The sequence below is a fragment of the Dama dama genome, chromosome 27 (genome assembly GCF_033118175.1).
Source record: "Dama dama isolate Ldn47 chromosome 27, ASM3311817v1, whole genome shotgun sequence".
Lineage (NCBI taxonomy): Eukaryota > Metazoa > Chordata > Mammalia > Artiodactyla > Cervidae > Dama > Dama dama.
The window spans coordinates 29,827,722-29,844,997 of record NC_083707.1 but is presented as its reverse complement, the minus strand read 5'-3'; the positions used below and the strand labels follow the sequence as shown (position 1 = coordinate 29,844,997).

General features: G+C 39.6%; 1 protein-coding gene across 3 annotated transcripts in view; it reads right to left on the bottom strand.

Annotated features, from left to right (window-relative positions):
• CDH2 (cadherin 2) overlaps positions 1–17,276 on the bottom strand; it is a 253,176-nt gene that overhangs the window by 125,041 nt on the left and 110,859 nt on the right. Inside the window, exon 1 of one of the 3 annotated variants that reach the window (XM_061130794.1) lies at positions 16,190–16,209. The exons of 1 other annotated variant lie outside the window; for it this stretch is intronic. In XM_061130794.1, coding sequence (XP_060986777.1) covers positions 16,190–16,193 — 4 coding nt within the window. In that variant the 5' untranslated portion in view covers positions 16,194–16,209. Of the gene's footprint in view, positions 1–14,926; positions 15,111–16,189; positions 16,210–17,276 lie in introns of those variants that run through there. One more of the 3 variants, XM_061130795.1, reaches the window with a different exon arrangement.

Genomic DNA, 17,276 nt, shown 5'->3' with positions numbered 1-17,276 from the left:
GTGTTAACAGCATGACCAAAATAGCTTCATTAAGCCTTGTGGCAAGGGTATGACACCTAATGTTCATACATGAAGACAATGGCATTAGCTACTATCAATCAGTAGCAGAAGCTTTAAGACTAAACTTGGTCTTAAAAAGGTTGACAAGAAATGCCCTCTAGCTAAAGAGCTGTAGGGCCAAGAACTAACTCATCATGGTGAACTACATCCCAGGCTGCTCCATTAACTAGTGACTAATTTGACACAATCTGATAGGCACCAGGCTGGTGAAAGGCTGTTCAACCTGAAATCTGTTTAACAACATAAAAAACTTACATTAAATTAGAAAATGACAAGTCATTCCCTACCATATAATAAACTATCTTTATTCTTCCTCTCTCTTGCTATTTTTGGAGAATAGTCATGTATTACTCAAGGGGCATATGCCTGGATATTCCCTTAATTCTGAGACTAAGTCTGATAAATGATTGAATTATTTCTGTTTACCATATGAAGTAGAACCACCATGAAAGCTCACTCAGAACAATCATTTTGAAATTATAGTAATCTTGACACATATTTTTACTTGGGAAGATGCACATTATTTCAGAATTTATGCAAAAAAATTTTCTATATATCTTTACAGTAAGTATTTTCAATTTTGGAAATTTGATAACACTGACACTGTAATGCTACCCTTTGCTTGTCTTCTTAATGTAGAATGTGACATGCTCTTTAGAATTTTTTCAAGGCAACAATTTAAAAAAGGTCTATATGATTATTCTTTCCGTGGAAAAAAGAGTCAGTTTTTTTCTGAACCTCCAATATCACTCCCACGCAATGGAAACTGAATTTCATTCTTCCCAAAGGAACTATCTTCCTCATTTTGTCCTCCATCTGTAATAGTAATCCTATTTTTTCATTCCAAGTGTCTGAAACCAAGAGACCCACTAACAACCCACTCATTTTAACCTTACTTTCCAGGGTGCCTTTCAGATGGACAGCCTTAAGCACTCCTCCCTAAGATCCTAAGGATAAAAGACATCCAATATCTTATCTGAAGATGAGTGGTTCTCAGTCCCTGAGCTTCCATAAGCTTATCTGATATCTGATAGTACAGTACACGGGGTTTCCCTGGTGGCTCAGCTGGTAAAGGATCTGCCTGTACTGCAGGAGACCCCAGTTGGATTCCTGGGTTGGGAAGAAGATAGGAGAAGGGATAGGCCACCCACTCTAGTATTCTTGGGCTTTCCTGGTGGCTCAGATGGCAGAGAATCCACCCACAATGCGGTAGACCTGGGTTCAATCCCTAGGTTGGTAGGATCCCCTGGAGGAGGGCATGGCAACCCACTCCAGTATTCTTGCCTGGAGAATCCCCGTGGACAGAGGAGCCTGAGCAGTCCACGGGGTCCCAAAGTGTTGGACACAACTGAGTGACTAAGCACAGTACAGGACAACACAGCACACACGTAAAGAATAAGCTGCCCCACCAGAATGTGAGATACATGGAGACAACGACCATCGTTCATGTGGGGGTGGAGTCGCCCCCATAAAGAGCCTGAACTATGTTCACTGTTGACCATCCAACTTATCTGGATGCATCTGGAGAACGAGGTACCTCACTCTCCATTTGACCTTGGAAACCCCTGAAGGTTCCATTTCCCTAGAGGCTCTATTAAAAAATGTGATACACAAGTAGTGTCCCAATAGGGAATAATGCAAAAAAGTGAAGGTCTAGTTTAAGGCCTCCAGTGCATCCCCAACCACAGGAAGCCAGGAGGCAAGGTGGGGGTGGAAGGATTGGAGGGGGAGCGTGGAGCAGAGGATAAGAAACATAGTGACCAGCCACACAGCTAACCCCATATACACAGGATCAGCGATGGGAAAACTGGGATGTGGTTGGGGGACATGGCTTTGAATTAGGCAGAAACTCTGAAGATCAAGAAAATTTACACTACATCTATCTATATCTATCCATCTATAATCTATTTATCTATAACCTTCTCTTTATCTTCCCTACCTCAGATGGTAAAGAATTTGCCTGTAATGCAGGAGATCTGGGTTTGATCCCTTGGCTGGAAAGATCCCCTGGAGAAGGAACTGGCAACCCACTCCAGTATTCTTGCTTGAAAAATCCCATGGACAGAGGAGTCTGTCGGGCTACAGTCCATGGAGTTGCAAAGAGTCAGACTCGACTGAGCAACTAACGCTTTCACTTTCACTTTCTCTGTATCTATCTTTCATCTATCTATAATCTTCTCTATATAAGGCACCTTGGCAAGAGTAAACATTGCAGGTGAAGTATAGTATTTGCAGCTATTGTTCTGCCCTCTTACAACCCCAACTATAACTACTGCCTTCATCATTTATAAAGTGGTTTCATAGTAATTATCTTGAGTCTTATTACCAGCAAAGAGAGGTAGGTATAATTACCCTACTCAGTTGTTAAGGCTGGGAAAAGTGTATAAAAGTTGCTAAGGTTCTTGTGTATTGGCGCAGAGGTGGGCTTTGCAGTGGGGGTTCACTGACCACCACCTCCACCACTCCCGTCAAGGGGTCATTCCATCCTGCAGCAAGAGATAAGCTCCACCAGCCCTGGTAGCAGCCATGGCCCAAAGGCAGAGAGCAAAGCATGGAGCTAGGGCATCTGCGAAGAGAACTCCACTGGTCCAGCCTCTGTTCTAAAGCTGGACCACTCACTAGACCAACCTCTGCAAAATAAAAAAGGCTTGACTTTCTCTGATGCACATAAGAACCTTCTGGAACATCTACGGTGGGTGGAGCACTGAAAATACAGTACACCTAGTCTCAGCGTTCACAGCGCTCCTGGCCTAACTGGAGACAACCAAGTGTAAACAAGCAATTAAACATCCTAAGATAAATGTTTCAGGAGAGATAGCATAGGTAGAGAGGTGAAATTTCAGGAAATGGTCAAAAAGCATGCCACGCGGCTAATCATGAGCAATCCATTAGTGGTAGGATTCGGATTAAATTACAACTAGATTTTACGTTATTTATTATTCATGAGACATTCTGTTTTCCAATTATTTTTTTTCCCTCCTCCACATTAGCCCACCCATCTTAAAGCCTCCAGCATTAATTTGATTTCCCGCCAATAATTTGAAGATAATGATTTGTGTCTTGGTTCTGTCTGCATGGATCTTCCTCTGATAATTTGGAGAGAAAATGATGTGTGTCTCCCCTCTTTTCAGACAGTGGCCTTAGGGATTTTATTCATCGTGGGGGCAGGGCTTGAGCATTTTCTGACAGATTTAGGGAACAGGAAGACAGAAATCCAGAACTGAACAAATCTGTCAAACTCATTTTCTTGCAGGGTTTTCTGCCAATTTTTGCTCCCTCCCCCTCCTCCCATTTTGGGGAAAATATGCATTTCTCAGTTCCTAAAGGAACAGGCTAAAAATGTGCTAGTGAGCAAAAAAGCAGGTGTGTACAACCTGGAAGGTCATCTCTGCTCCCGGGAGAATGAGGCAGAAAGTTAACAAGGGCAAGTGAAGGAGCGAAAGAAACAGGGACAGACGGACAGAAACACATCTGTCCATAACCATCACTTCATCATCAATGCCTTCACAACAGAACACTGGGGACCGAGGCCACCTCACCTTCCTGGGACTGCAGGACCCTGACTCACCCTCCCCTTTTGCTCCCATTAGCTTGAAAGCAGGCAGGGAATTAAACCTCTTTTACTGCTAAATAATTAAGAAACCGCTGGCATTCTGACAAGCTGGTGTGCATTTTCTTAATCAGCAACCAACCCGAGTAATTTTGTTTATAAGCTACTTAAGATAAATCCTACCACTTAAAAATTTGAGATGAGCCTATGTACGCTATCCATTTCCTTGAAGTAGTTTGAAGAAGGCTTTCCCCCCTCATTCTCCCTCTTCATCTCGGGGACTTCACTAGTAACCCTAAAGGTGGTAAGAAAGATGCCTATGGTAGTTCCATCATCATTAGAAAGAGGGACTAGTTTTATACAACTTCTTATCAGTCAATTCCCCTTCTAAGATTCTAGATTCAGTCCTGAATACTCATTGGAAAGACTAATGCTGAAGCTGAAGGTCTGATACTTTGGCCACCTGATGTGAAGAACTGACTCATTAGAAAAGACCCTAATGCTGGGAAAGACTGAAGGCAGGAGGGGAAGGGGACAACAGAGGATGAGATGGTTGGATGGCATCACTGACTCAATGGACATGAGTTTGAGCAAGCTCTGGGAATTGGTGATGGACAGGGAAGCCTGGCGTGCCGCAGTCTATGGGGTTGCTGAGAGCTGGACATGAACTGAGTGACTGAACTGAAGATTCTAGAAATTCACTAGACAATAGGGATTATGATACTGCTTTTGATAAAGTCACCAATGACCACTTAATTGTTGAAGTCAATGCCTCTGTAGAGAGCTTGTCTTGAAACACACAGCCACATATGAAACCTTGAATCCCTTATACCCTTGACCTTAAACTTGCACCCACCCACCCACAACCTAGTGTTGGTTAATAATTTTCTCCAGTTCCTCTCCCACTTTTCTGCCTTTTTACTACCTCTTTCTTCTCTCTCTTTCATATAGGAGTGCCCCAGGGCACTGGCTGAATCTCCTTTGTTGTTGTTCAGCCCTTAAGTCAAGTCCAACTCTTTGAGATCCCATAAACTGCACCATGCTAGGCTTCCCTGTCCTTCACTATCTCCTGGAGTTGGCTCAGACTCAAGTCCATTGAGTTGGTAATGCCATCCCACTATCTCGTCCTTTGTTGCCCCCTTCTCCTCCTGCCCTCAATCTTTCCCAACTTTAGGGTCTTTTTCAATGAGTCGGCTCTTCCCGTCAGGTGGCCCAAGTATCAGAGCTTCAGCTTCAGCATCAGTCCTTCCAATGAGTATTCAGGGTTGATTTCCTTTAGGATTGACTAGTTTGATCTCCTTGCTGTCCAAGGGACTCTCAAGAGTCTTCTCCAGCACCACAGTTCAAAAGCATCAATTCTTCAGCACTCAGCCAACTCTCACATCCACACATGAAAAGAGACCTTTGGCTTGTCCAACTTAATGACCTATGTACCCCCGGGCTAGCCTTATGTAACCGCCACATTACATACCTTCCAGTTTCTATGCAGCGTCTGCATCCACGTGACTCTCTTTCCTTTGTGAGCTGACAAAGACCTGCTCAACCTTGGAGACTCAACCTGTCACAAGTCTTCTCCTCCATCCTCATCGCAATTTGGCATCATGACTTGTTAACTGTCTGTCTAACCCACCATTTCCAGCAGGTCAGGGACTCCATCCTTCTGGTTAACTATCCGACTCCTCTGGAATTTAGCAAGTAACCAATAAAGAGTTCTGAACAGATGAGAAGGTCATATCTAAATGAAAGAGACTAAATCCAAACCAAACCAATAATTCTCCATAAAACTTTTACATGTAGCATGAGGAGAACCTTTCTGAACTTTATATTTTCCATCACAATGTATCATCCTTCAAGCAAAAGTAATCAATAAAAAGACCTTAAATATTACATCTTTAACCAGTCATGCATTGATATACATTAAGGATGCTTCCATGTATTGATTATTGTAAACAGTGCTGCTATAAACACTGATGTGCATGTATCTTGTTGAATTAAGAGTTTACAATGGAATACCACTCAACTATAAAAAAGAATGCAATTTGCAGTCATATGGATGGACCTAGAGATTATCATACCAAGTGAAGTTAGTGAAACAGAGAAAGACAGATCAAATGATCATGTATATTTGGAATCTAAAATATGATACAAATGAACTTACTTACAAAGTAGAAAGAGACTCACAGACGTGGAAAACAAATTTACAGTTGCCCAAGGGAACAGGGTAGGGGAAAGATAAATTAGGAGTTTGGGATGAGCAGAAACAGATTACTAAATAGAAAATAAACAACAAAGTCCTACTGTGTAGCACAAACTATGTTCAATATTTTGTAATAACATATAATAAAAAAGAAAATGAATATATATGTATGTGTGTATATATATACATATATATATATATATATATATATATAACTGAATCACTTTGCTATACGTCAGAAACTAACATAAGTTAGAAAAGAAAAGAAAGATAGTGCTAAGTCATGTCCAACTCTTGACCTATGGACTGATGGACTACAGACCTATGGACTGTAGTCTGCCAGGCTCCTCTGTCCATGGGATTTTCTAAGCAAGAATACTGGAGTGGGTTGCCATTTCCTTCTCCAGGGGGTCTTCCTGACCCATGAATTGAACCCAGGTCTGCAGCATTGCAGGCAGTCTTTACTGACTGAGCTAGGCAGGAACAACATAAGTTAACTATATCTCAAAAAAAGAAAACTCAAAAAGACCTTAAAAAATTTTGCTCCCAAGGCAATAATTTTTGCTCTGTGCAAAGTCATATTTGAACATGAGTGGTATCAGTAATTCAAAATAAAAATTCAATGTGCAAAAGCCAGTGAACTCTAGTTGGATTCGTGGATCACACACGAATCCACACACGTGGGTTATGTGTGTGTATACTTATATACACACATGTATACTCACACACACATACTCACCTAGAGTTCCTATTAGTATCAGAGCTGTCGGTATATTAATAGTCAATAATCTTACATAAATTATATAGATGGTGACACAGAGTATTTTTTTTAATAATCATTTTAGAGATGCATATAAGCCAGCGGGTACTATAAGAATATCAGTGAGAATCAATTATGCCCTGTAATTTGCATTACATTTCCTTCAGTTCTCCAGTGTAAACAAGTCTTCTCCCAAATAGCCCTATTAGTAAATGAAATATTTACCACATTGATAAATTTGCCACAAAATTTTCTGAGCAAAAAATGTTTTTCTAATGTAGAAAACTTCATTTCACAAGGCTTTTATTTCATATCCTTGGTTAAGGTTCACATAGAATGGTGGCCTTTAACTAGTTTAATAGGCACGTTTTCTACTGACATCTTTTAAGGTTTTATATTTTAAAAAATCAGCATAAATACAGGACCTCTAAGTTGGTTGTTTTTCTTTGAAAAGTATAAATCAAGCTCCGGAAGCTCTAGAAAACGAAGACATCGCTTTAAATTCTGCTTTTAAAACTGACCCTGAAAATGAGTCTTTAGATCTTTGTATCTTTTAAGGTGGGGGCTGACCTTGAGCCTTCTTAGCTTACCAAAGGCAGATGACAGTGCCCCTCTACTGAGAAGAGTGCCCTCTGTTGTGAAGATTATAATAAATGGGAAGCATTTGACATGGTACCCTCTGCATCATAAAGTACACCAGGTGTATTTATAGAATTAATAAAGAAATAAAGCTATTGGTGGGGGTATTACAGACTCTATAATCAAAATAGATAACCAGCAAGGACCTCCTGGATAGCACATGGAACTCTACTCAATGTCATGTGGCAGCCTGGATGGGAGGGGCGTCTGGGGGAGAAGGGATGCATGCATATGTATGGCTGAGTCCCTTCACCTGAAACCAGTAAACCATTGTTATTCGGCTATACCCCAATACAAAATAAAAAGTTTAAAGTTAGGGAGGAAAAAAAAAAAAAAAGAAAGTCCCTGAATTCAAAATCATTTGCCACTAGTCATGTGACCTTGGGAGGTATTACTCAATATGTCCAAGATACGGAGTCCTAATCTACAAAAGAGGGATAACAAGACGACCTGGCTCCCAGGATTGCTGCAAGATTCAATGAGATAGTGCCTATATTAGCACACTACTTAGCCATCCATCCTCTTATTATTTCTACTGTATTAATTTCTTTAGCCTATTGGAGGTGATAGAGGGGCAGTCAGATGTGCCCAAACAATTCTGGGAAACCAAAAATTCTCCCTCTACAAGAACTTTAAAGTTAAATTTTGTTTTTAATTCACCAAGTTAGTAAGAGTATTTGATGCCCATCTGTGTCCACATGTACAAAGAAATACAAAGCAGTCATGGAAAGGTGGACTTGATAAGCATATGCTACTCTCTTCTCAAGCAAAAGTCAAATGTCCCTATGCCAAGTTCTGAAATAGTCTGAGTGAGGAAAGTTGGTTGTCATACATAACACGGGCATATATGAAAACACCAAACCCCCAAGCATTACATAGACACGTTCTGTGTAATGTTTGTTTCAACAAAATGGCATCATCCGTGATACTGAATTAACATTCCAGTTTCAACTTTAATGGCTTTTTAGTTTGCTGGTGTGGGTTTAAAATTACTTTGCCTTTGTGAGCCATGGGTTATAAGAAAGACTTAACTAGTTTCATATTTTCCATGTTGTAACTAAAAGGCTAGAATTTAAATCTTCAGTGAAAGAGCCCCCTTTTAAAGTTTCAAGCTTGAGTAAGTGTGTTTAGGAAATGCATCAATGAATTCATCAGATCACTCACAAAATTATACCCAAACATCTTTACCAATCTCTGATAGATGAAAAAGCAAAGAACTGGGAAAATTAAATGAGATGATGCATGAGAAATGCTCTATATGGTACCTGTCTCCTGTTCTTAATAAAGTTTTGTCATTATCATTATATTACAATCATTAGTATAATCACCAGTCATCATTACCTATAGACACATCTATTCATCTTCTACTGTAAGAAGGAAACCTGGGTGCTATTTGCATTAAGTAGCCAAATTGGCAATAAATGTTCATTTTATCTTTCCTATTTTAGATAATCACTGTTTTCTGGTACATTGGCCACACTGCTGTTCTAAGTATGTTCAAACTGGGAAAAACCAACGAGTGAGTAGCATTTTATTCTACTTGCTAATAGTGGAGTCATAATCTTAGAATAAATATTAAGTGAATGAATCAGAGATTTCAGAATCTTCAAATTGACTAAAATGGAAATTTGTAAAGGAAGATGCTATCAAACCAGAAATTAAAACAAGATTGAAATAAGTCCCTCTAGTAAAGGAAATCATCAGTATAAGGACATCCAAAAATGTCTGTTTCTGTTACACTAAAGCCTTCTATCAGAGTGCCATCTGAAAACCTGGAAAAATCATTATCTTTTAACTTCCTCTAAAACTCAACAGAAAAAAAAAAAATTTAGAACAAATTGCAAACATCTATTGTGTTTTAAAAGAAAAGTAACATTTGTTATCACTAACATTGATTCTCCTTCTATAAAGAAGAAGCTTTGCAAAATTCTAGACACTAAATCAAATCTGTGGCCACTGCAAGGGAGATTCTCATTGGTTATCAAGTTCAAGACAGATTAGGCTGCATTCAGAGAACACCAAAGTCGGATACAAGTTTTGTACCAGGAGACATCCATACCATGACATATATACTTCACTACTCACAAACTGTTCTTGCACATAGAATACATTACATTCCTTTTGCATTTCCCCTTGACATGAAAACACAGCTTTCAAAAGATGTGCTTTCCAAGACCCACTTTATGCTTTCTAAGACCCACTCAAGACGCACTCTGGGCCCCAGAACCCTCCAGATTAACTAAAAGGATTCTCAGAGCTGAAGGAATTGTCCAGGTCGTCTTAAGCTCCCTGACTTGGGCGAACACTACACTTCCTCAGTTCAGACATGGATGATGCTCCCAAGGGTCCTGGAGACGCAGAGCGTGGCAGGGCACTGACAATGAGGGGCAAACACACCAAGACTTCATAAAGGGTGATGGAAAATCACTGCCTCTAAATTAATATCATTTACAGTAGGATTGGAGAAGCACACGTGTAATCATAATGAATGAATGTAAAAGAGGTGTTTTACTGTTTATGTACATGTGCCCAATAAACAGTGTTGGGTCAGCCAGCTAACCTAACCACTTAGGAAAAAATAAAGCTTGATCCTCCCAAAAAAATTTTGTACATGGAAATTAGCAATGCTCATATACAAATGAGACAGAGAATTATTAATGGATTTCTTGATTCATTAACGTCGTGGAAAAAAAGAGGAGTTTCTGCACTTCAGCAATGGGAAAAGGAGAGCATTGAGGAAGGAGTTATGGAAAGACAGGTGTAGGTAGTAGAGGCCATCGCTGGTGACTGACTGGGCCAGTGGGCTAAGGGAGTGGAATGATGTTACTGCTGGCTTCAGGTCACAGTGCTTCCTGATCTTACCTGCCTGCCTCACCTCTGAGCTCCCCGCCTTTCCTCACATCTCATACCTCAGCTACACAAAATTCCCCCTTCCAGGAGAGTAAGTCCCCTACAGGCCAACATGTTCTGTTCTGAGAGTGCAATTGTAGATCCAATTTGTTCATAAGTCCAATAAAGTCAGACTGGGTTCTCAAACTAACACAATAGCTATATAGTACTATATTGTGATAGGTTTTTAATACTTTTCACACAAATATTACATAAACAGCAAACAAAAAATAAAGAAAACATTTTTAATCTTACAGTGCAGTATCTTGAAAAGTACAGTAGTACAGTGTAACAGTTGATGCATCTTAACAATACCAGCTGTATCATCCCTGCTTTTACACTTGCTTCTAGACATCCTGGGCTTGAAATAAAGATACTGTATTACAGTATTCTATCCAGTGTGGTACAGCAAAGTACACAAACACACAGCCACTTGCAGAGGAAGCATGCACATGACACTGTCCACCAGACACGTGAGCCAATATATGTAACTGGCATTACATATGAACACAGTTTCGCATCTTTGAAAGCATGCAACTTGAAGGTTTGCATGTAGGGAATTGACTATACTGTGTTCTTTCAAGCACTCATGCATTTGCACATGGAGTTTTTTTTATCTGAAATACCTTTCTGCAGTGGAAGAACCCCTACTCATCGTTCCAGACCCTAGGAAAACATTCCCATACATCCACAGCTTTCTGCACCCTTCCCCCACTTTCATCCCATAAAAATGCCTCCAAAGCCCACAGCTCACTCTTCCCTTGTGCGCATGCTTATTTCCCACAGGACTGAGCACCAAATCTGGGTTAATTTAGAATGGGGCATTTCCTCTAGACATTCATTCATCAGTCTACCACATACGAATCAGAATAAAGCCCACCTTGAGCTGCAATGATTTGTTTACCTGGTTTTACTAGTGGACCTTCAGTTCCTTAAGCCTATAGCAATATTTCTTATTTATCTTGGCATCTAGCAACATGGTAAGTGCTCAACAACTATTTGCAAAATAAATAATGAAAATAGTCTAACATTTAGCTACTTATATTAAGATTCCTTCTCACACATAATTTTCAGCTTTTATGTTGTATTTTTTTTCAGTTGAGACTTGGCTTAATTTCTCAAAGTAAAGATGTAGTTCAAAAATAATTCACCTCGTCCTTCTCCTCCATAGGTGAAGATGAGCCATATTTCTCATCTACATTCCCTTGTTCTCTAAGCACTCTTCCTATTCCTTTCTTTAACTTCTCCATTAATTCTTAAAATATGGCAAAATAGCCAGAAGATAATACTTTTACAATAGAGGCACAGTAAAAGGTTTACATTATTTCCCATCTTGTGTGAGTCAAAGTCTAGCTTGTATAAAATCAAATACATATTTAGCTGAATTTGATTATTTGTTGTTCTATCACTATGAACAAAGCTAGTGGAGGTGATGGAATTCCAGTTGAGCTATTTCATATCCTCAAAGATGATGCTGTGAAAGTGCTGCATTCAATATGCCAACAAATTGGGAAAACTCATCAGTGGCCACAAGACTGGGAAAGGTTGGTTTTCATTCCAATCCCAAAGAATGGAAATGCCAAAGAATGTTCAAACTACCATACAATTGCATTCATTTCATTTCAGTTCAGTTCAGTTCAGTCGCTCAGTCGTGTCCGACTCTTTGCAACCCCATGAATCGCAGCACGCCAGGCCTCCCTGTCCAGAACCAACTCCCGGAGTTTACTCAAACTCATGCCCATCGAGTCGGTGATGCCATCCAGCCATCTCATCCTCTGTGGTCCCCTTCTCCTCCTGCCCCCAACCCCTCCCAGCATCAGGGTCTTTCCCAATGAGCCAAATCTTTGCATGAGGTGGCCAAAGTATTGGAGTTTCAGCTTCAGCATCAGTCCTTCCAATGAACACCCAGGACTGATCTCCTTTAGTATGGACTGGTTGGATCTCCTTGCAGTCCAAGGAACTCTCAAGAGTCTTCTCCAACACCACAGTTCAAAAGCATCATTCATATGCTAGCAAATAATGCTCAAAATTCTCCAAGACAGGCTTTAACAGTATGTGAACCAAGAACTTCCAGATGTTCAAGCTGGATTTAGAAAAGGCAGAGTAACCAGAGATCAAATTGTCAACATCCATTGAATGATAGAAAAGGCAAGAAAATTCCAGGCAATTCCTTCTTGAATTGAAGGAACTGAAGGCTGCTTCATTGACTACGCTAAAGCCTTTGACTGTATGGATCACAACAAACTGTGGAAAATTTTTCAAGTGATGCGAATACCAGACCACCTGACCTGCCTCCTGAGAAACCTGTATGTAGGTCAAGAAGCAGCAATTAGAATTGGACATGGAACAACAACAGGTTCCACATTGGGAAAGGAATATGTCATGGCTACTGTCACCCTGCTTATTTAGTTTCTATGTAGAGTACATCAAGCAAAATGCCGGGCTGGAAGAAGCACAAGCTGGAATCAAGATTGCAGGGAGAAATATCAATAACCTCAGATATGCAGATGACACCACCTTTATGGCAGAAAGTGAAGAGGAACTACAGAGCCTCTTGATGAAAGTGAAAGAGGAGAGTGAAAAAGTTGGCTTAAAGCTCAACATTCAGAAAACTAAGATCATGGCATCCGGTCCCATCACTTCGTGGGAAATAGATGTAAAAACAATGGAAACAATGGCAGATTTTATCTTCTTGGGCTCCAAAATCACTGCAGATGATGACTGCAGCCATGAAATTAAAAGACGCTTGCTCCTTGGAAGAAAAGCTATAACCAACCGAGGCAGTGTATTAAAAAGCAGAGATGTTACTTTGCCGACAAAGGTGCTTATAGGGCAAAGCTATGATTTTTTCTAGTAGTCGTGTATGGATGTGAGAGTTGGACCATAAAGAAAGCTGAGCACTGAAGAATTGATGCTTTTGAACTGTGGTGTTGGAGAAGACTCTTGAAAGTCCCTTGAACTGCAAGCAGAACAAACCAGTCAATCCTAAAGGAAATCAATTCTGAATATTCATTGGAGGGACTGATGCTGAGACTGAAGCTCCAATACTTTGGCCACTTGATCAAAAAGCCAACTCATTAGCAAAGACCCTGATGCTGGGAAAGATTGAAGGCAGGAAAAGAAGGGGACGACAGAGACTGAGATGTTTGGATGGCATCACTGACTCAATGGACGGGAGTTTAAGAAAACTCTGGGAAATGGTGAAGCACAGGGAAGCCGGCATGTTGCAGTCCATGGGATCGCAAAGAGTTGGACATGACTAAGCAACTGAATAACTGCAGAACAACATAGCTGTGTGTTTCCCCTGATGCAAATTATCTTGCTTTTTAATAGATCACAGCTTTAAATCCCATACTCCCAATCAATGTTTCTTTTTTTCCCTTTGTAGGATCAATTTACTTAATAAAAAAAAAAAGATGCTCTGGTTAATGGCTTAAAGTGGAAAAGATTCCTAATTCCAGTTTTGTTATTAAATCAGAGGCAAGACGTTGCATCCTTAAGGAAAACCTCTGTCAACCAGATCACATCCCCAAACCACAGCCCTGCACTGTTTAGCGATGCCCTAAGATCAAGACTTTAACTCTTGCAGACACAGCGGATAATCTTTTTAAAATGTGAATTATGTTTTTCCAGAGTAAATGTGTCATATGATCACAGAGATTTAAATGATCTTTAAAAACTGGCTCATTAGTTTAGACGTAATAAAAAATAAACTTTTAGCAAAGGGAAACATGGGGTCAAAAAAATGATCTTCCTACATCTAACATATAAACTGAAGTTCTCTAGCAGGAATTTACCCAGGGTCTAATTCAGGGACTCTGAGGAGTTCTCAGTGACTAGTGACAGATTCCTCAGGGCTGATATTCAGAAGAGAAGGAATATTCTGGTAATTAATTTACCAGAAGGTGGAAGAAAGACAAGGCCCTGAAGGCAAAGGAAAAAACCCAAAAGACACTTGCTCTAAGGCCAAAGAGAAATGAGCCATGAATTTCGAAGGTCACTACCTGAAATCTAACACAGGCCCAGAGGCCTTGAAAGGGTATTCTAAAAACCTCGAATAACACCGGAATACAGAAATCTTTTCATTTCCTATTTAATAAGGCAACTTGAAACATCCCATTCCTATTCAAAAATAAATTAAAATTACACAGAAGTTACATTAAAACACAAGTTTACAATGCAAATTGGTTTTTATTCTAAAGATGTCTCACTTTCTAAATTTTCAAGTTGTCAGGCAGTACCTTACAAATGTCATAATCAGGTCTTTCAAAAATTAACAGCACAAGACAACAAAGGAAAAGGAAATACTTAAAGAATAGTCTGACACCTTTGATTATAGAAGAATGGGGAAAGAAATTACCAAAAGTTTTGAGAGTTTAAAAAGTTGTTCTGTTCATAGAGTTTGAAAAGTTATTCTATTCATAAGACTTACAGCTTATCTGTAAAATCATGCTCATGCTAACATTTAACTCAATGACCAACATAATTTATGTATTATACAGTAAATTGAGAAAGGTACATTTCTCCTACACACCATCAGTTCAGATAATTAAGCACCTAAGATATACCACAACCTGTTAATACCAAGAAAGGTATTTAACGATATTCAAAAGGTTCGTGCCTCACATCTAAATCAGATTTCCAGTACTGCACAGATTTCCCATCAGCTCAGCACCCACAGGAAGATCCCATGGTGTAGGAAATAGCAACCCACTCCAGTATTCTTGCTGGAAAATTCCATGGGCAGAGAAGCCTGGTGGGCTACAGTCCATGAAGTTGCAAAGAGCCGAACACAGCTGACCGACTGAGCTAGCACACACACAGTACTCACCAACTTCTGAAAAGCACCGCTAAGCCTACTTCGGTGACTTTTTAAAATATTCCTTCCACCTTGAATCTCTTCTTATCTCCCAAGCAAGCAGCCCACTAAGCAGCTTTGTGATCAAGGGGAAGTGACCGAGCTCTGAGTCTTAGGCTCCTCGTTGAGAAAAGGCTGTTTTGAGTCTTCGCATACACAAAGAGATGAGCAGGACTTCTTACAGACCACTGGAATCATTTACACTTCCTCTCATCATCAGATCCAGCCTAGGTCAGGATAAACTCTCTTTCTCTAGATTCTTTTAACTCTCACAATTTAGCATGTAACTGGTTTTAAATTATTTACTTAAATTAGTAATTCTCCCTGATATATTTATTCCATTAGGATAGGTCCATTTTACATCCTAAAGCATTTGACAAAGTCCTAGTAAAGATATTCACTGAAGCCCAGAATGGAGCCATTTAAAATAGCTTTTAAGCAAACAGCTTATACCTAGATACCAAAACTTACTTTTAGGGAACATTTTAATATTATAAGGAATCTCTCATGAACGGTCTATTTTTTAAAGTTATTTACAAACCAGTTGTAATATTTTAGTTGCTAAGATGTCTTTTTCAAATTGCAATATTATAAATCTTACTTCTTAGATTATTTTCCAGAAGCAAATTTTCTCCATTCTATGAGTAAAGCACAATATTCACTGTATTATTTCACCCACCATGTGTAACAATGCTTCCTGGGGAAAATACCATCTAATTTCAGGATGGTTCATAAGACTACCCTGCATAATGATTACGTTGCACTTGTAAAATTAATTATTTTCTATGCTACAATCTTCAGTACAAGTCAGCATGGCTAAATGGTTAGCTTAGTGGCTATGGAACCTGACATATAATTTAACATTAAGAGAATAAAATATATGTGAACAAAGTTTGCCAACAGTGAAACATTTCAGAATTGGGGTATTTCATCTGTTCAAAATACATAGCATATGCAGGTCAGAAAGTGAGAGGTGCATATTTTTTTCACTGCCATCTCTCTAAATAGCACCTTTTTCTATATCAGCTCCTCACATAACATAACCCAGTTCAAAATTAAGTTTACAGCCTGGCAAAAAAAATCTTGCTGTGAACTATTTGCAAGCTTATTATAAAATCAAATGACTGATCCAAGTATTTTCTATGTATCATTATAAGGAACATAGCTACTTGAGGGATTTTTGTTGTTGTTAAGTTTTAAAAATGCAACCAAGGAAAAGAAAAATACTATCAATACCCATAGGCGAGAATGAGCGTCTTCTCTGAAGGGAAACACTTCAGCACCGGTGGAGGCAGGGCTGGTCTGTACCACCTCGAAAGTTCTTTCCCACCCTGGTCTATGACCACAGGATTAGCATTGTTGTTCTTCACAGTGGACTAAACTAAAGGGCTCTAAAAATACTTTGAAGCAGCCTAAAAGCAAGTAACAATTTATGCCAACCCCAGCAGAAAAGAATGCTGATATAAAATTTCCTGCCCATGAACTTCCTAGGGGAGAAGTCCTAGAAAACACATGTGTTGTTGATCTGTTTACAAAGCCATTTCTTCAATTAGTTCCTGGAGACACAGAAAGTATAATTAAGTAACTAAAGATAACATCCCCCAAGAAACTCATTTTAACATCAGGACAAAGTCTACAGCACTACCTTGCCTAAATCTCATATTTATCATCCTTATCCACCTCTGCCCGAGGTGCTCATGAACAGAGAAATTGTCAAAAGTCACATGACACGGAGAAGACTAAGAACCTGAAAAGACAAGACTTTGATCCAACAGAAACCTGAATAATCTACAGGTTAAGCACAAACCCTGCTGTACCAGGAAAAAAAGGCGGACTGCATTGACCTGAGCAGAAAACAGCAAGAAAATACTTTTACAACACAGCTGAAAGGATCATGAATTATTGAGAGCTGGAAAAGACCTTAAAGATCATTTTATGGCAGAGGAAACTAAGACCCCAGAGATAAGTGACTCATTCAAGGTCATGAAGCTGGTTAGCTGCTGAACAAAAACCAGAATCCAGATCTCCTTCCTTTCAGGCCAAGATTTACTCACAAAGTCCCCACCTTCCTGAAGCTTGATTTCAATATATTCTCTCATTCCTCAAAGGTATGATCAATTTTAAGGCTGACTAAAAATATACACACACGCTATTGTCAAATGAGTTCAACCATGATTTTCTTTAAGGCAAATGGAACAGGCATAGATATTACAAAGTCAGCGTGAGCCATAATCACCTTAATTCAGTGTTTGGAAGACACACTCGGGTTGGTGCTATGACCAACTCCCCACGTTCAGATTTTTACCTGAGGGTGAGAAGGTAT